This window comes from Pseudophryne corroboree, chromosome 11 (genome assembly GCF_028390025.1).
Source record: "Pseudophryne corroboree isolate aPseCor3 chromosome 11, aPseCor3.hap2, whole genome shotgun sequence".
In the NCBI taxonomy this organism is placed as follows: domain Eukaryota; kingdom Metazoa; phylum Chordata; class Amphibia; order Anura; family Myobatrachidae; genus Pseudophryne; species Pseudophryne corroboree.
The window spans coordinates 354,871,442-354,891,460 of NC_086454.1; the positions used below are offsets into that span (position 1 = coordinate 354,871,442).

The window sequence follows — 20,019 nt, forward strand, 5'->3', positions numbered from 1 at the left end:
TGGCTGAGCACGCTCAGAGACTCACAGAAAGACACACTGACTGAGCACGCTCAGAGACTCACAGAGACTCACAGACTGAGCACGCTCAGAGACTCACAGAAAGGCACAATGACTAATCACGCTCAGATACTTACAAAAAGACACAATGACTGAGCATGCTCAGAGACTCACAGAAAGACATAATGACTGAGCACGCTCTGAGACTCACAGACAGACACAATGACTTAGCACGCTCAGATACTTACAGAAAGACACAATGACTGAGCACCCTCTGAGACTCACAGACAGACACAATGACTGAGCACGCTCAGATATTTACAGAAAGACACAATGACTGAGCACGCTCTGAGACTCACAGAAAGACACACTGACTGAGAATGCTCAGAGACTCACAGAAAGGCACACTGACTGAGCACACTCAGAGACTCACAGAAAGACACACTGACTGAGCACGCTCAGAGACTCACAGAAAGGCACACTGACTGAGCACGCTCAGAGACTCACAGAAAGACACACTGACTGAGAATGCTCAGAGACTCACAGAAAGGCACACTGACAGCACACTCAGAGACTCACAGAAAGACACACTGACTGAGCACGCTCAGAGACTCACAGAAAGGCACACTGACTGAGCATGCTCAGACTCACAGAAAGACATACTGACTGAGCACGCTCAGAGACTCACAGAAAGACACTGACTGAGCATTCTCAGAGACTCACAGAAAGACGCACTGACTGAGCACGCTCAGAGACTCACAGAAAGACATAATGACTGAGCACGCTCTGAGACTTACAGAAAGACACACTGACTGAGCACGCTCAGAGACTCACAGAAAGGCACACTGACTGAGCACGCTCAGAGACTCACAGAAAGGCACATTGACTGAGCACGCTCAGAGACTCACAGACTGAGCATGCTCAGAGACTCACAGAAAGACTGAGCACGCTCAGAGACTCACAGAAAGGCACACTGACTGAGCATGGTCAGAGACTCACAGAAAGACACTGATTGAGCATGCTCAGAGACTCACAGAAAGACACTGACTGAGCACGCTCAGAGACTCACAGAAAGGCACAGTGACTGAGCACGCTCAGAGACTCACAGAAAGACTGAGTACGCTCAGAGACTCACAGAAAGGCACACTGACTGAGCACGCTCAGAGACTCACAGAAAGATTGAGCACGCTCAGAGACTCACAGAAAGGCACACTGACTGAGCACGCTCAGAGACTCACAGAAAGGCACACTGACTGAGCATGCTGACTCACAGAAAGACATACTGACTGAGCACGCTCAGAGACTCACAGAAAGACACTGACTGAGCATGCTCAGAGACTCACAGAAAGACGCACTGACTGAGCACGCTCAGAGACTCACAGAAAGACATAATGACTGAGCACGCTCTGAGACTCACAGACAGACACAATAACTGAGCACGCTCAGATACTTACAGAAATACACAATGACTGAGCACGCTCTGAGACTCACAGAAAGACACTGACTAAGCACGCTCAGAGACTCACAGAAAGACTCAATGACTGAGCATGTTCTGAGACTCACAGAAAGACACACTGACTGAGCACGCTCAGAGACTCACAGAGACTCACAGACTGAGCATGCTCAGAGACTCACAGAAAGGCACACTGACTGAGCACGCTCAGAGACTCACAGAAAGACTGAGCACGCTCAGAGACTCACAGAAAGGCACACTGACTGAGCATGGTCAGAGACTCACAGAAAGACACTGACTGAGCACGCTCAGAGACTCACAGAAAGACACTGACTGAGCACGCTCAGAGACTCACAGAAAGGCACACTGACTCAGCATGGTCAGAGACTCACAGAAAGACACTGACTGAGCACGCTCAGAGACTCACAGAAAGACACTGACTGAGCACGCTCAGAGACTCACAGAAAGGCACAGTGACTGGGCACGCTCAGAGACTCACAGAAAGACTGAGCACGCTCAGAGACTCACAGAAAGGCACACTGACTGAGCACGGTCAGAGACTCACAGAAAGACACTGACTGAGCACGCTCAGAGACTCACAGAAAGACACTGACTGAGCACGCTCAGAGACTCACAGAAAGGCACAGTGACTGAGCACACTCAGAGACTCAGATTGAGACACACTGGCTGAGCACGCTCAGAGACTCACAGAAAGACACACTGACTGAGCACGCTCAGAGACTCACAGAGACTCACAGACTGAGCACGCTCAGAGACTCACAGAAAGGCACAATGACTAATCACGCTCAGATACTTACAAAAAGACACAATGACTGAGCATGCTCAGAGACTCACAGAAAGACATAATGACTGAGCACGCTCTGAGACTCACAGACAGACACAATGACTTAGCACGCTCAGATACTTACAGAAAGACACAATGACTGAGCACCCTCTGAGACTCACAGAAAGACACACTGACTGAGCATGCTCAGAGACTCACAGAAAGACACACTGACTGAGCACACTCAGAGACTCATAGAAACACACAATGACTGAGCACACTCTGATACTCACAGACAGACACAGTGACTGAGCACGCTCTGATACTCACAGACAGACACAGTGACTGAGCACGCTCTGATACTCACAGAAAGACACTGACTGAGCACGCTCAGAGACTCACAGAGACTCACAGACTGAGCACGCTCAGAGACTCACAGAAAGGCACACTGACTGAGCATGGTCAGAGACTCACAGAAAGACACTTTGGATGGGGGGGAAGGGGGGGGGGGGTTGTTTGGGGTACACAAAGGCACGGCTCCTGTTAGTAGAAGTCATGCATGATCATCCAGGTGCTTCTGAGAATTGATAGGTTACAATTACTAAACTAGTTAGCATGTTATAGAGAACGCAGCACAAAATAGGTGGGCACTCGGGTCCTAAAAAGCCCCAATATAGTCAATATACAGTAGGAAAAGTGCGGTGTATGGCTATTTTGGGCACTAACACACCTTTATATTCAATATCCAGGAAATTAGGTACAATACTGTGTGTATATATATATATATATTTCTCATACGTCCTAGAGGATGCTGGGAACACTTCAAGAACCATGGGGTATAGACGGGATCCGCAGGAGACATGGGCACACTATAAGACTTTGAATGGGTGTGAACTGGCTCCTCCCTCTATGCCCCTCCTCCAGACCCCAGTTAGATTCTGTGCCCAGCGAGACTGGATGCACACTGAGGAGCTCTCCTGAGTTTCTCAGAAAAATACCTTATTTAGGTTATTTATTTTCAGGGAGACCTGCTATCTACAGGCTCCCTGCAGCGTGGGAGTGAGGGGAGAGAAGCAGACCTACTTCTTTAGAGTTCAAGGGCTCTGCTTCTTAGGCTACTGGACACCATTAGCTCCAGAGGGTTCGATCACTACGGTACGCCTAGCTGCTTGTTCCCAGAGCCGCACCGTCGCCCCCTCACAAAGCCAGAAGAAAGAAGCCGGGTGAGTATGAGAAGATCAGAAGACTTCAGTGACGGCAGAAGACGGCTTGAGGTACCGCTGCGCGCCATGCTCCCACACTGATTATGGCACTGCAGGGTGCGGGGGGGCGCCCTGGGCAGCATGAGGGGCCGCAATTGACACTGGCATACAATAGAACAGTGCCCAGGCACTTGTTTGGGGACCCCCGCCAGTATAAAGAAGTTTGAGCGGGACTAAGCGCACCATGTCGGGTGGCGGGGCTTAGCCGCAAAGCTCTCACCAGCGCCATTATTTCTCTTCACAGAAGGCTGCAGAGACGCTGGCCCTGATCCTCCACACTGCTGTGCAAGTAACAGCAGGGCCGGTTCTAGGGCTTTTTGCGCCCCGGGCGGGAAATAGGGGCGTGGCTTCATACAGGGGGCGTGGTCAGTTACGCCCCCTGTACAGTAGTAGCGCCACTGAAATGCTGTGCGGTGCGCGATGATGTCATCACGCACCGCACAGTAAAGGTCCTCTCCACGAAGGGAAACTAGACGCTATGCGTCTAGTTCCCTTCACAGCGGTCAGCGACAGCGGGCAGCGGGGGGGCACAGCAGTAGCGGATCTTGCCATGGTGCGGCGCCCTCCAGATGGCGCCGGCACCCTTCGGAAGGCGGCGCCCCGGGCAAAAGTCCTGCTTGCCCGTGGCAAGATCCGCTACTGAGTAACAGGGTGCAAAATGGGGGGGGGGGGGGGGGGCACTGATAATTGGTGAATTATATTACTTGATAAAAGCGCTAGCAGATCTGGGCAGTATTATTGCTGACTTCAGAACCGGGATAGGCGCTGGGGGTGAGCTGGCAAAACTCTCTCTGTGTCTCTCTAACAGGCTCTGCTGTTGGTCTGTCCCCTGTAGCCCAGTGTGTTTGTGGCTGTCGGTACTTGTGTGTGTCGGCATGTCTGAAGCTGAATGCTCTTCCCAGGAGGAGGCTGGCGTGGGGACTGACAGTTCTGTGAGAGTGACAGTGTCGGCAGCGCCGACGGATGATTGGGTCAATATGCTGAATGTTTTAAATTCAAATGTGAGTAAGTTGGCTAAGAGGTTTGATAAATCTGAGTCTAAGAACCAGTCATGGAGGAAATCCATGGAGGATGCTTTGTCACAGGTCCAGACCCCTTTGGGGTCGCAGAAACGTACATTTGCCCAAATAGCAGATTCGGATACCGACACGGACTCTGATTCCAGTGTCAACTATAGTGATGCCAGATTACATCCAAAACTGGCTAAGAGTATTCAGTACATGATTGTGGCGATAAAAGACTTACTACATATCACTGAGGACCCTGCTGTTCCTGATACTAGGGTCTGTATGTTTAAAGGCAAGAAACCTGCGGTAACGTTTCCTCCCTCTCATGAACTGAATGCACTTTTTGAAAAAGCTTGGGAAAATCCTGACAAAAAGGTACATGTTCCCAAAAGAATTCCAATGGCCTATCCGTTTCCCTCTGGGGACAGGGACAGCTGGGTGTCAATCCCCTCGATAGACAAGGCTTTATCGCGTCTATCCAAAAAGGTGGCGCTTCCGTCCCCTGACACGGCAGCCCTAAAGGATCCTGCGGATCGTAGGCAGAAAAATACCCTGAAGTCCATTTATGTCACTACAGGGTCGCTACTCAGGCTAGCTGTTGCTGCGGCATGGGTGAGTAGCGCTATTGAAAAGTGGGCGGAAAACTTGTCATCTGAGGTAGATTCCCTAGACAAGGATAGTGTGCTTTTGACCTTGGGTCATATCAAGGACGCTGCAGCGTATTTAAAAGAAGCGGTAAGGGATATAGGCCTTTTGGGATCAAGGGCCAATGCCATGGCAGTCTCTGCTAGGAGAGCATTGTGGATTCATCAATGGAATGCTGATGCTGATTCTAAGAAGGCGATGGAGTCTTTACCGTTTAACGGTAAGGTCTTGTTTGGTCACGGCCTCACTGACCTGGTCTCTACGGCTACCGCGGGTAAGTAATCTTTTTTACCTTATGTTCCTGCACAGCAGAAGAAATCGCCTCACTATCAGATGCAGTCCTTTCGGCCCAACAGATTAAAAAAAGGACGTGGGTCCTCCTTCCTTGCTGCGAGGGGGAGAGGAAGGGGAAAAAGTTCACAGGCTGTGGCAAGTTCCCAGGAGCAGAAGTCCTCTCCGGCTTCTACCAAATCTACCGCATGACGCTGGGGCTCCGTTGCGGGAGTCCGCACCGGTGGGGGCACGTCTCAAACTCTTCAGTCAGGTCTGGGTGCACTCGGACCTGGATCCTTGGATAGTAGACATAGTAACCCAGGGGTACAAGTTAGAGTTTCAAGACGTGCCCCCTCACCGATTTTTCAAATCGGCCTTGCCAGCTTCTCTTCCAGAAAGGGAGATAGTAAGCGCTGCGATACTAAAGTTGTGTCAAAATCAAGTCATTGTCACGGTACCCCCGTCTCAACAGGGGGGAGGGTTTTATTCGAGCCTGTTCGTGGTCCTGAAGCCAGATGGCTCAGTCACACCGATTCTAAACCTAAGTCCCTCAATTTCTTTCTAAAAAAATTCAAGTTCAAGATGGAGTCCCTACGAGCATTGATCTCCATTCTGGAGGAGGGGGATTTTATGGTGTCGGTAGACATAAAAGATGCCTACTTACATGTCCTCATATATCCTCCACATCAGGCTTACCTGAGATTTGCTGTTCAGGATTGTCATTACCAATTTCAGACGTTGCCGTTTGGTCTGTCCACGGCTCCGAGGATTTTAACCAAAGTAATGGCGGAAATGATGGTTCTCCTGCGCAAGCGGGGAATCACAATTATCCCGTACTTGGACGATCTCCTGATATAGGCGAGCTCCAAGGAGCAATTGTTGAAGAATGTTGCCCTTTCACTGACGATTCTGCAACAACACGGTTGTCTCCTAAATTTGCCAAAATCACAGTTGGATCCAACGACACGGCTGTCGTTCCTGGGTATGATTCTGGATACAGAATTGCAAAGAGTTGTTCTTCCAGTGGAAAAAGCTCTGGAAATACAGAACATGGTAAAATAGATTCTGAAACCGGCAAAGGTGTCAGTTCTTCGCTGCACTCGGTTGCTGGGGAAGATGGTGGCGGCCTACGAGGCCATTCCGTATGGCAGGTTCCATGCCAGGGTGTTTCAGTGGAACCTGCTGGACCAGTGGTCCGGGTCTCACCTGGACATGCACCAGAAAATATTTCTATCTCCCAGGACCAGAATTTCCCTTCTGTGGTGGCTGCACAGTTCTCACCTTCTGGAGGGACGCAGGTTCGGGATTCAGGATTGGATCCTGGTGACCACAGATGCAAGCCTCTGAGGCTGGGGAGCAGTCACACGGAAGAAACTTTCAGGGAAAGTGGTCAAGCCAGGAAGCTTGTCTACACATAAACATTCTGGAATTAAGAGCCATCTACAACGACACACTGCAAGCAGAACATCTTCTTCGAGGTCTGCCGGTCTTGATTCAGTCAGACAATGTGACAGCAGTGGCGTACATAAACCGCCAGGGCGGAACAAAAAGCAGAGCGGCAATGGCCGAGGCCACGAAGATTCTTCGCTGGGCGGAAAGACATGCCGGCGCTCTGTCAGCGGTCTTCATTCCAGGAGTGGACAACTGGGAAGCAGACTTCCTCAGCAGACACGATCTCCATCCAGGGGAGTGGGGTCTTCATCAAGAGGTTTTTGCAGAAGTGACAAGTCGTTGGGGAATTCCTCAAGTGGACATGATGGCATCCCGCCTCAACAAGAAACTTCAGAGATATTGTTCCAGGTCAAGGGACCCTCAAGCGATAGCGGTGGACGCCCTAGTGACACCGTGGGTGTTTCAGTCGGTCTATGTCTTCCCTCCACTTCCACTCATTCCGAAGGTGATAAAAATTATAAGAAGAACAAGGGTTCAGGCGATCCTCATTGTTCCGGATTGGCCAAAAAGGGCCTGGTATCCGGATCTTCAGGAGTTGTTCATAGAAGATCCCTGGCCTCTTCCTCTTCGGGAGGACCTGTTACAACAGGGGCCGTGCGTGTATCAGGACTTACCGTGGCTACGTTTGACGGCGTGGCGGTTAAACGCAAAATCCTAGCCCGAAAGGGTATTCCCAGTGAAGTCATTCCCACACTTCTTCAGGCTGGAAAAGAAGTAACGTCAAGGCATTACCACCGTATTTGCAGAAAATATGTGTCTTGGTGTGAATCCAAGAAGGCTCCTACGGAAAAATTTCACCTGGAGCGTTTGCTCCATTTCCTACAAACAGGTGTGGATGCGGGCCTAAAGTTAGGCTCTATTAACGTACAGATTTCAGCCTTGTCAATCTTTTTTCAAAAAAAATTGGCCTCCCTTCCAGAAGTTCAGACCTTCATAAAAGACGTGCTGCACATCCAGCCTCCCTTTGTGCCCCCAATGGCACCATGGGACCTTAATGTGGTGTTGCATTTCTTGCAATCACATTGGTTTGAACCTTTGCGCAAGGTTGAGTTAAAATTCCTTACTTGGAAAGTGGTCATGTTGTTGGCCTTGGCGTCTGCAAGGCGAGTGTCACTGACCTAGGTTGGGGGTGTTGTGAACTCGGGGGTTCTCCCGATGGTAGGGGAGAGGAACCACAGTTGGGTCGGAACAGGGATGGCTTGATATAGGTCTTCCTCATACAGGACTCTGACAGAAAAGCTTGGTGAAAATATTAAAGGACTTTATTGCAGGAAGAGAGCAACACAATGCCACATAACAGAGAAGGAGTGTATGGAGAAATGTCCAGGAAGTACTTGTGAGTGACGGTAAAAGATACTGGTGACTGAAGAACTTGAGAGCGGTGGTTAAAGACACTGATGATTTGAAGAACTTGAGAGCGGTGGTTAAGACACTGATGATTTGAAGAACTTGAGAGCGGTGGTTAAAGACACTGATGATCTGAAGAACTTGAGAGCGGTGGTGAAAGACACTGATGATTTGAAGAACTTGAGAGCGGTGGTGAAAGACACTGATGATTTTAAGAACTTGAGAGCGGTGGTGAAAGACACTGATGATTTGAAGAACTTGAGAGCGGTGGTGAAAGACACTGATGATTTGAAGAACTTGAGAGCGGTGGTTAAAGACACTGATGATTTGAAGAACTTGAGAGCGGTGGTTAAAGACACTGATGATTTGAAGCACTTGAGAGCGAGGGTTAAAGACACTGAATACTTGTATACCTTGAGAGCGGTGGTTAAAGACACTGATGATATGAAGAACTTGAGAGCGGTGGTTAAAGACACTGATGATTTGTATACCTTGAGAGCGGTGGTTAAAGACACTGATGATTTGAAGAACTTGAGATCAAGGGTTAAAGACACTGAAGACTTGTATACCTTGAGAGCGAGGGTTAAAGACACTGAGGACTTGTATAACTTGAGGGCGACGTTTAACCTGCAGCCCACGCTGACTCCAAGAAGCACTGGTGACTAGAGCGCAGTGGAACCCAGCAGCGGCTGGGAACGCTGGAAGCTGTGCAACAACTGACACCTGGAAATGCCGGAGACACTGGGGTATGCTGCAGAGAGATCCGCCGAGGACAGAAGCACTGGCATCCACTTCAGGGGAAAAGACGATACTCAGGCGCTGAGGCGCTGCCTGGCGTCTGCCTTTGAATCTCCCGCCTCCGCTGGATTGGCAGAACAATCTGATGACGTCACCTGCTCCCCGCCCACGTGATGCCGGGTGTCATGGCGGCGCCCCTGCCCCGGAGAACCGCCGGGAGCCGCGCCAGCCAGGCGCCGGAGTCAGTGGACCAACGAAGGCGGAGGCCACAACACAGACCAGCAGGCACGCAAGGGTAAGCGCAGTGAACGCCGCCTATGGCGTGTGACAGCGATTGTCTGAGTTGGCGGCTTTGTCTCACAAAAGCCCCTATTTAATCTTCCATGCTGACAGAGCGGAGTTGAGAACTCGTCAGCAATTTCTGCCAAAAGTGGTTTCATCATTTCATGTTAACCAGCCAATTGTGGTGCCAGTGGCTACTGACGCCTTGACGGAGACAAAGTCTCTCGATGTGGTTAGAGCTTTGAAGATCTATGTCGCCAGAACGGTGCAGATTCGGAAAACAGAGGCTCTGTTTGTCCTATGGGCTCCCAACAAGATTGGGGCTCCTGCTTCTAAGCAGACTATTGCGCGCTGGATTTGTAATACGATTCAGCAGGCTCATTCTACGGCAGGATTGCCGTTACCGAAATCGGCTGCCCGGGGAGTCCCAGCGTTACAACTTTGCCGAGCTGCTACTTGGTCGGGTTCAAACACCTTTGCGAAGTTTTACAAGTTTGATACCCTGGCTGAGGAAGACCTCTTGTTTGGTCAATCGGTGCTGCAGAGTCATCCGCACTCTCCCGCCCATTCTAGAGTTTTTGTATAAACCCCATGGTTCTTGAAGTGTCCCCAGCATCCTCTAGGACGTATGAGAAAATAGGATTTTAATACCTACCGGTAAATCCTTTTCTCTTAGTCCGTAGAGGATGCTGGGCGCCCGTCCCAGTGCGGGCTGTACCTGCAGTTTGGTTATAGTTACGCTCAGGTTACGTTGAGTTCAGTCATGCCGTTGCATGCGTTGTTGTTGTTGAATGCCATGTTGTATGGCATGTTAGTGGTGTGAGCTGGTATGTATCTCACCTTAGTTTAAAATAATTAAATAAATCCTTTTCCTCTAAATGTCCATCTCCCTGAGCACAGTTCCTATAACTGGAGTCTGGAGGAGGGGCATAGAGGGAAGAGCCAGTTCACACCCATTCAAAGTCTTATTGTGTGCCCATGTCTCCTGCGGATCCCGTCTATACCCCATGGTTCTTGAAGTGTCCCCAGCATCCTCTACGGACTAAGAGAAAAGGATTTACCGGTAGGTATTAAAATCCTATTATATATATGTATGTATGTTGAAAAGTATAACAATTTATTACATAAATACATATGAGATAAAAATAAATAAATTACCCTTTAAACAGAGGGAAAATGCAAATACATAATTATATATCAGTCCAGAAAAGAATTTAACGGATCATTCCGATATGGTGTTTGGTGGGACCCTCCTACCTGCAGGTTCCTGTGAGATCTGGATTTGTCTAAGGCAAGGTTTTCCTGGTTGTCCTGGTTGGTGGTTGGTTTGGTCACGCACACTATGCCTTGAAAAAGACCCTTCAGACCAAACCACCAAACATGAGGAGCAAAACCATTCGGGAGCTGACTTTTTCTGGTAAATTGGCCTAAAATGTTATTCCGTTCTGCGATAAGCGGCAATAGAAATCCTAATCAATTGTCCAGTACTGATAAATATGATCCATTGTACGAAACGAAAAAAGACAATAAATATACTAAATATATCAATTGTAAACTGGTAAGAAAAACATTGGAATAGTGTTTAACAAGGATGCACTCACATAGCCCTGTTTATCAGTGATGTCACTGGGGTGTAGTGAAATGTTAGGTCACGTTTAGATGGATATTGGTGCTACTGACAAAATGGCTGCCTGCGCTGTATGTATGAAACGCTAACCTGGCAACACCAGCACTAAAGATGGAGTTCAGCCGGCATTATAACATAGTAACATAGTTTCTGAGGTTGAAAAAAAACAATTTGTCCATTCAGTTCAACCTGTTAGTGCTCTCCTACACTGAACTATTATTAAGACTAATTTTAACTGTGGTGAGTGTTTAGCCGTAAACTAAAATACTCCGTTTTTTTATTCCTATAGTACATGATTTAACCACCATAACCCTCTATATCCAAATCCATTAGGAATTTATCAAGCCCATTTTTAAAAGTAGTGACCGAGTCCACCATTACTACTCTCTCAAGCAGGGAATTCCATATGCGTATTGTCCTTACTGTGAAGAAACCTTTCTGTCTCTTTCTTGCAAAATCTCTTCTCCAACCTAAGCCGGTGTCCACGTGTTCTTTTTGATGATCTTACCAAAAACAATTCCCCCGCTAGCTCTATGTATTGACCCCTTATATATTTGTAAATGTTAATCATGTCGCCTCTTAATCTCCTTTTGTCCAGTGTAAACATGCCTACCCTAGCAAGCCTTTCCTCGTATTCTAGAGTCTCCATCCCCTTTATCAATTTGGTCTCTCGTCTCTGAACCTTTTCTAGTTCCAGGATATCCTTTTTGTAGTATGGTGCCCATAATTGTACACATTATTCAAGATGTGGCTTCACTAGGGGTTTATATAGTGGGAGTATAATACTCTCATCCCTTGCATCAAATCCCCGCTTAATGCATGCTAATACCTTGTTTGCCTTTTTTGATGCTATCCTACTTTGGGTACTACTGCTAAGTTTGTTATAGATGTGATATTAGTCGTCGTCTTCGGATGCAGTCAGTTTACTGGCTGTCCGGAGTCGAGCGTTCAGGAGACTGACGCCGATATCCTGACACTCGCATATGCACCAACAACCGGCATCCCGACATCTGCCTGTACTTCTCACTTGGTTGGTGGTCCATGCCACCAACCGAGAGGCAATAGTACCTGTGGCGAGCAAAGCTCAAAATGTGGCGAGCGGACTAGCTGGCTCACTGCCAGTATTCTGGCAGATGGGATGTCGCTGTCGGTATACAGCAGGCATCCCGTCTGCCGCGATGTCGTACGTATCCCGTCGTCTTCTGTGTCGTGGTCATTTCATTTATATTTTTGTTTTTTAGGCTAAAGATAATTCTGAAGAGAAAGAAACCAAGCAAAAGCATGCGTTCACCAGCAGAGATTCACAGGCGGAGATACAGAGAGCAGCATCAGGTAAAGGTCCGTGAATGTGCCGCCTATAGGTTTCAGAGCCGTATGGCTAAAAGTGCTCTTGGCAGCCATTTTGTTGGCTTCAGCAGTTTGCAGTCTTATCCCTTTATTAGGAAATAGTGACATCATGGTGGCCTGAGATAGAGATGTGTCCATGCTTTTGTTTTGGTTCTAATTCATCATTGTGTTCTGGTTTGGTTTTGGCAAAACCACCCTCAAGCGTTTTGGTATGGATTCAGATTTTGGTTAGATTTAAACTAGATTAAAAAAATATATATATATCAATAATTAAAAATTGATAAAAACAGCTAAAATCTTGTCAGTTTTGCAATACAAAATCAGGATGTAAAATCTGATATCTGAACCGCGGAGAGATTTGAACTGGGATTCAGTTTGGATGAGATCTTCTTGAGGATCAAGACTGAGTTTTGGTTCAGATCCACAAAAATTCAGGTGTATTCAGATTTCTGGAGATCCGAACTGCACGTCTCTAGCCTGAAGCCCCTCATGACTCACAACTAGCTTATAGTTAGTTGACGTCTTGAATATTGGTTCAGCATGCAAAATGGCCGCCTCAGCAGATACTTGACTTAAAGTTACAATTCAAACCTTAACCAGGAAAGGAGTATCTAGCATGTCTTCATATTTGCTGGATAAATCAAAATAACATTAATTAGATATACTGTAAAGGAAATAATTTAAGCCCTTTCTTAATTCATCTCCACCTTAGCTTCAGTATTCAGGCTCCTGCTCTAGGTGTTGGAGCTGGGGTCTAGGACTGGAGCACCAGCCAACTCTACCTTGCATTTAGCCACCATCAATGGAGATAGATAGACAGGCAAAAGGTGACAAATAATACTACAGTAATAAAATCTAGTAGGTCTTCCATAGTACTGTATCAGGAGATGGTTGTTCATTTTAGACACGTCTACCTGTGTAGCTATGTATTGTATTACTACCTCCCACTTACCTCTGCATTACAGCTACCCACCGGAGCAAATCCCAGGAAGAGAAGAGAATCAGTCAGAAGACCGCTCCCTGTGGCAGCCCTCACAGCAAAGCCAACTGTACAGGTGGTCAGTCTCCTCTAGAAACATCCCAGCACCTCAGCAGCCCTGATAGCTCCAAACCATGGACACAGAAGGTGGCAGGGGAAAGGCCTGAGGAGAAAAGTACTCAAACAGATCCCCAGCATATCCAACCTTCTCATAACCCTTCCACAGAGCAGGATACCAGGCCGCCTGAGGAACCTAAGGAGATACTAGGAGAACCTGGGGGAGATCGCAGTTATGTCACTAGAAATCCTGCCTCAATATCTCCCCCTGGTGCAGAGGACCAACCACCAAGGTAATGAGAATAACATGAATACCTGAAGCAATCAGGAGCATGTAGAGGGAGTTGTTGCAGGCCAGTTAGTGAAAGCGGCTGCAATCCCAGATGCAGAGCTGCAGCCATAGGAGACCATAGTCATACGGAGACTATGGCCCTCATTCCGAGTTGTTCGCTCGTTCTTTTTCATCGCATCGTAGCGATTTTCCGCAAACTGCGCATGCGCAATGTTCGCACTGCGACTGCGCCAAGTAAATTTGCGAAGAAGTTTGGTATTTTACTCACGGCATTACGAGGTTTTTTCTTCGTTCTGGTGATCGTAGTGTGACAGGAAGTGGGTGTTTCTGGGCGTAAACTGGCCGTTTTATGGGAGTGTGTGAAAAAACGCTACCGTTTCTGGGAAAAACGCGGGAGTGGCTGGAGAAACGGGGGAGTGTCTGGGCGAACGCTGGGTGTGTTTGTGACGTCAAACCAGGAACGACAAGCACTGAACTGATCGCAGTGGCAGAGTAAGTCTCGAGCTACTCAGAAACTGCTTAGAAATTTCTATTCGCAATTTTGAGAATCTTTCGTTCGCAATTCTGCAAAGCTAAGATTCACTCCCAGTAGGCAGCGGCTTAGCGTGTGCAATGCTGCTAAAAGCAGCTTGCGAGCGAACAACTCGGAATGAGGGCCTATGTAACTACCATAGGGCTGGGGTGATTGATGGTGGCGTGACGTCTAAAGGAACACCGGCGGTATTGCAGGGTGTAGATAGGGGTCTCAGTTCTTGCGCACTCAGACACGTGCTTGTACACCGGCGGAAGGGCTGACACCATACTCGCAGCCGCTACTCCGGAAACAGACGCAAGAGCGAAAGTACCTTGGTCCATCTCTAAATCAGGCCTCATATCAATTATTATTTATTAAGATCGCTAGAATTTACCAGGTTCCTCTTTTTGGACACCGGTTCTGATAAGAGCCCGTTCTGGCGAAGAGTTGGAAGCAGAGTGATAGCCACCAATATCACTTTGTTTCCGGGTAGACTGGCCGTGATGCGGGCCAGTAGAGGCCAATGATGAGGGATCAGAAGGGATCCCTCTTTGTGCAGAAAAAAAAATTGTGATACAGTAATCCACACTCCATTAGTGTATATTAGAGACCTATAGGGTCTGCTTTTGCGATCGTAAATTGAGAGGTCGCAGCAGATATCTCCAAAATCTTTTGCAGAACCTCTTCATACTTTCTGGGGATGCTTACATTTTGTGGGTATTTATCTAGTGCTAATAGTACACAAAAGTTATTCTGCTTTCTTAATAACAAATAGTAATGACTGTACGAATGAGGCTGATGACAATACGATGCGTCTTTCAGGGAAGGTGCTGGTGCCCCGGCGGGTAAGGTACAGGTCAGCAGCCCGGTAGCAGGAAATGCACCAGTACAGCACAAGATCGGACCAGAGCCGGTATGCCAGAGAGTGGACGTTATGGGTAAGGACAAGCAGGCGTCCTCTGCTACAAAAGCTGAGGAGCTTCAGACAGTTGGCGGCCAGGTGTCTATTCCACAGCAGAAGACGGGAGGCACGGACGTGGAACGAGGAGACTTGAGAGGAGATGATGAAGAAACAGACTGTGGAAAGAAGGGAGCAGCAAAGCACCAGAAGGGAGAAGTGATTGAGAAGGACTGTGACCGCAGCCAGGCTCCAGGTCAATCCTTTACCTCCGATTTACCAAGTGGCTCAACGGAATTGCTGGAAGCCTCCTCCCTACATATCATTGGTGAGTAGATAATATTTGTTACCTCCGTTTAGCAAATAACCGAATGAATATTGGCATTGCGTGCCTTTAGGGGCAGATGTACTAAACCTTGGAAACCTTGGAGTGTGATAAAGTGGAGAGAGATAAAGGGGTCTAGTCATGAAGCAGTGTAAAGAGTGGAGAAGTGAGCCTGTGGAGAAGTTGCCCATGGCAACCAATCAGCTGCTCCGTACAGTTGTATTGTATGCAAATTATAAATACTACGTCAATGCTGATTGGTTGCCATGGGCAACTTCTCCACTGGCTCACTTCTCCACTCTTTTCACTGCTTTATGAATAGACCCCTAAGTACCAGCCAATCAGCTCCTAACTGTCATTTTTCACACACAGACTGTAACACATACTTACGTACTTTTGATCTCTCTCCTCCGGGAGAAGCCCGGAGAAGAGATGCAGCTGATTAGAGATGGGGGCGGGGCCCAGCCATACGCATCGATAGGCCCCGCCCCTTGCAGAGAATGGGGAGGGGGCAGGTTCAATCTGATGTGTTTTCCATAGAAATACAGGACATTGGCCCCACCCCTCATTGTTTTACCGTGATTTGCGGCATTATCCAGTCCACATTGTTCCCACTTTCAGGATGCGGGAGGTCAGTCTTCTTCTCCCGGGGTGTGGGAGAATGGCAGCAAATTCAATAGTCTCCCGTTCCTTCCGAGAGAGGAGGCAAGTATGCTGTGACATGGCAGCTAGGAGCTGATTGGCTGGAACTTTATCTCTCTCTCTACGTTATCACTCTCCAAGGCTCAGTACATCTGCCTCTATGTGTCCTGTCATTTTTTAAATTCTGTTTTGTCTATGACTGTTAGGAAGATAAGGGAGAGATGTATCAAAGCTTGGAGAGAGATTAAGTACCAACCAGAGAGATTAAGTACCAACCAATCAGCTCCTAACTGTCATTTTGTAATCATAGCCTGTAACATGGCAGTTAGGAGCTGATTGGCTGGTATTTTATCTCTCTCCATTTTACCTCTCTGCAAGCTTTGATGTCGTTGTGGAATTTAAAGCATGTCTCCCTGATGGTAGTGCATGCTGATACTTGTAGTCCCACAACTGTTGGAGATTAATAGATTGCCGTAGTCTTGTACAGCTATTATAATTTTTCGACTTAAATCACCCATTTCCCACATATCAACGAACTTCAGTATTACAGGATCTCAGACTGGTGTATCGTCTCGTTACAGATGACTGTCCCCCCCCGCCTGCACCTTTCAATCACCGGATAGTGAGCATCAAGCAGGCCATCTTATCGTCCTGTTATAAGGTTTGCCAGCACGAAGTCCTGGGAGGGTAAGTTGGCCTTTACAACAAGTCACAGTATAGCAGCAACATAACCACTGATAGAGCCAACAGCGTCACTCCCAGACAGCCGAGTACCAGCCTCAGCTGCATAACCACTGACAGAGCCAACAGCGTCACTCCCAGACAGCCGAGTACCAGCCTTGTCTGCATAACCACTGACAGAGCCAACAGCGTCACTCCCAGACAGCCAGGTACCAGTCTTGTCTACATAACCACTGACAGAGCCAACAGCGTCACTCCCAGACAGCCGAGTACCAGTCTTGGCTACATAACCACTGACGGAGCCAACAGCGTCACTCCCAGACAGCCGGGTTCCAACCTTGTCTACATAACGACTGACAGAGCCAACAGCATCACTCCCAGACAGCCAAATACCAGCCTTGTCTACATAACCACTGACAGAGCCAACAGCGTCACTCCCACACAGCCGAGTACCAGCCTTGTCTACATAACCACTGACAGAGCCACAGCTGAGTAACAGCCTTGTCTACATAACCACTGACAGAGCCAACAGCGTCACTCCCAGACAGCCGAGTACCAGTCTTGTCTACATAACCACTGACAGAGCCAACAGCGTCACTCCCAGACAGCCGAGTACCAGTCTTGTCTACATAACCACTGACAGAGCCAACAGCGTCACTCCCAGACAGCCGAGTACCAGTCTTGGCTACATAACTACTGACAGAGCCAACAGCGTCACTCCCAGACAGCCGAGTACCAGCCTTGTCTACATAACCACTGACAGAGCCAACAGCGTCACTCCCAGACAGCCGAGTACCAGCCTTGTCTACATAACCACTGACAGAGCCAACAGCGTCACTCCCAGACAGCCGAGTACCAGCCTTGTCTACATAACCACTGACAGAGCCAACAGCGTCACTCCCAGACAGCCGAGTACCAGCCTTGTCTACATAACCACTGACAGAGCCAACAGCGTCACTCCCAGACAGCCGAGTACCAGCCTTGTCTACATAACTACTGACAGAGCCAACAGCGTCACTCCCAGACAGCCGAGTACCAGTCTTGGCTGCATAACTACTAACAGAGCCAACAGCGTCACTCCCAGACAGCCGAGTACCAGCCTTGTCTACATAACCACTGACAGAGCCAACAGCGTCACTCCCACACAGCCGAGTACCAGTCTTGGCTGCATAACTACTGACAGAGCCAACAGCGTCACTCCCAGACAGCCGAGTACCAGCCTTGGCTGCATAACTACTGACAGAGCCAACAGCGTCACTCCCAGACAGCCGAGTACCAGCCTTGTCTACATAACCACTGACAGAGCCAACAGCGTCACTCCCAGACAGCCGAGTACCAGCCTTGGCTACATAACCACTGACAGAGCCAACAGCGTCACTCCCAGACAGCCGAGTACCAGCCTTGTCTACATAACTACTGACAGAGCCAACAGCGTCACTTCCAGACAGCCGAGTACCAGCCTCAGCTGCATAACTACTGACAGAGCCAACAGCGTCACTCCCAGACAGCCGAGTACCAGCCTTGGCTACATAACCACTGACAGAGCCAACAGCGTCACTCCCAGACAGCCGAGTACCAGCCTTGTCTACATAACTACTGACAGAGCCAACAGCGTCACTCCCAGACAGCCGAGTACCAGCCTCAGCTGCATAACTACTGACAGAGCCAACAGCGTCACTCCCAGACAGCCGAGTACCAGCCTTGTCTACATAACCACTGACAGAGCCAACAGCGTCACTCCCAGACAGCCGAGTACCAGCCTTGTCTACATAACCACTGACAGAGCCAACAGCGTCACTCCCAGACAGCCGAGTACCAGCCTTGGCTACATAACCACTGACAGAGCCAACAGCGTCACTCCCAGACAGCCGAGTACCAGCCTTGTCTACATAACCACTGACAGAGCCAACAGCGTCACTCCCAGACAGCCGATTACCAGCCTTGTCTACATAACCACTGACAGAGCCAACAGCGTCACTCCCAGACAGCGGAGTACCAGCCTTGTCTACATAACCACTGACAGAGCCAACAGCGTCACTCCCAGACAGCCGAGTACCAGCCTTGTCTACATAACCACTGACAGAGCCAACAGCGTCACTCCCAGACAGCCGATTACCAGCCTTGTTTACATAACTATTGACTGAGCCAACAGCGTCACTCCCAGACAGCCGAGTACCAGCCTTGGCTACATAACCACTGACAGAGCCAACAGCGTCACTCCCAGACAGCCGATTACCAGCCTTGTTTACATAACTATTGACTGAGCCAACAGCGTCACTCCCAGACAGCCGAGTACCAGCCTTGTCTACATAACCACTGACAGAGCCAACAGCGTCACTCCCAGACAGCGGAGTACCAGCCTTGTCTACATAACCACTGACAGAGCCAACAGCGTCACTCCCAGACAGCCGAGTACCAGCCTTGGCTACATAACCACTGACAGAGCCAACAGCGTCACTCCCAGACAGCCGAATACCAGCCTTGTCTACATAACCACTGACAGAGCCAACAGCGTCACTCCCAGACAGCCGATTACCAGCCTTGTTTACATAACTATTGACTGAGCCAACAGCGTCACTCCCAGACAGCCGAGTACCAGCCTTGGCTACATAACCACTGACAGAGCCAACAGCGTCACTCCCAGACAGCCGAGTACCAGCCTTGTCTACATAACCACTGACAGAGCCAACAGCGTCACTCCCACACACCCGAGTATCAGCCTTAGCTACATAACTACTGACAGAGCCAACAGCGTCACTCCCAGACAGCCGAGTACCAGCCCTAGCTGCATAACTACTGACAGAGCCAACAGCGTCACTCCCAGACAGCCGAGTACCAGCCTTGGCTACATAACCACTGACAGAGCCAACAGCGTCACTCCCAGACAGCCGAGTACCAGCCTTGTCTACATAACCACTGACAGAGCCAACAGCGTCACTCCCAGACAGCCGATTACCAGCCTTGTCTACATAACTACTGACAGAGCCAACAGCGTCACTCCCAGACAGCCGAGTACCAGCCTTGGCTACATAACCACTGACAGAGCCAACAGCGTCACTCCCAGACAGCCGAGTACCAGCCTTGTCTACATAACCACTGACAGAGCCAACAGCGTCACTCCCAGACAGCCGAGTACCAGCCTTGGCTACATAACCACTGACAGAGCCAACAGCGTCACTCCCAGACAGCCGAGTACCAGCCTTGGCTAGGGTCTTGTAAATGTATTACATGTAACATTTATTATATTACCCTCCATCTCTGAGTAAATGACCTCACAATGGCGGGTCTAATTATGATTATTTATTGTCCAATATGAAACCTTGAAAGAGGTGTTGCCCACAGTAACCAATAAGCTTCGAGCTATCATTTTACAGACGGTAGCTTGAAGCTGTTTGGTGGTTATGGGCAATTACACCA

The 20,019-nt window shown here is 48.8% G+C and overlaps 1 protein-coding gene across 5 annotated transcripts in view; it reads left to right on the top strand.

The window, feature by feature from the left end:
- The window catches only part of MYLK3 (myosin light chain kinase 3), a 193,671-nt gene that overhangs the window by 127,988 nt on the left and 45,664 nt on the right, over positions 1-20,019 (top strand). For 4 of the 5 annotated variants that reach the window (XM_063946020.1, XM_063946019.1, XM_063946018.1 and 1 more), the window contains exons 2-5: positions 12,109-12,205; positions 13,180-13,543; positions 14,879-15,282; positions 16,503-16,608. In XM_063946020.1, the coding sequence (XP_063802090.1) occupies positions 12,109-12,205; positions 13,180-13,543; positions 14,879-15,282; positions 16,503-16,608 (971 nt within the window). The remainder of the gene's footprint in view (positions 1-12,108; positions 12,206-13,179; positions 13,544-14,878; positions 15,283-16,502; positions 16,609-20,019) is intronic. The other variant, XM_063946017.1, reaches the window with a different exon arrangement.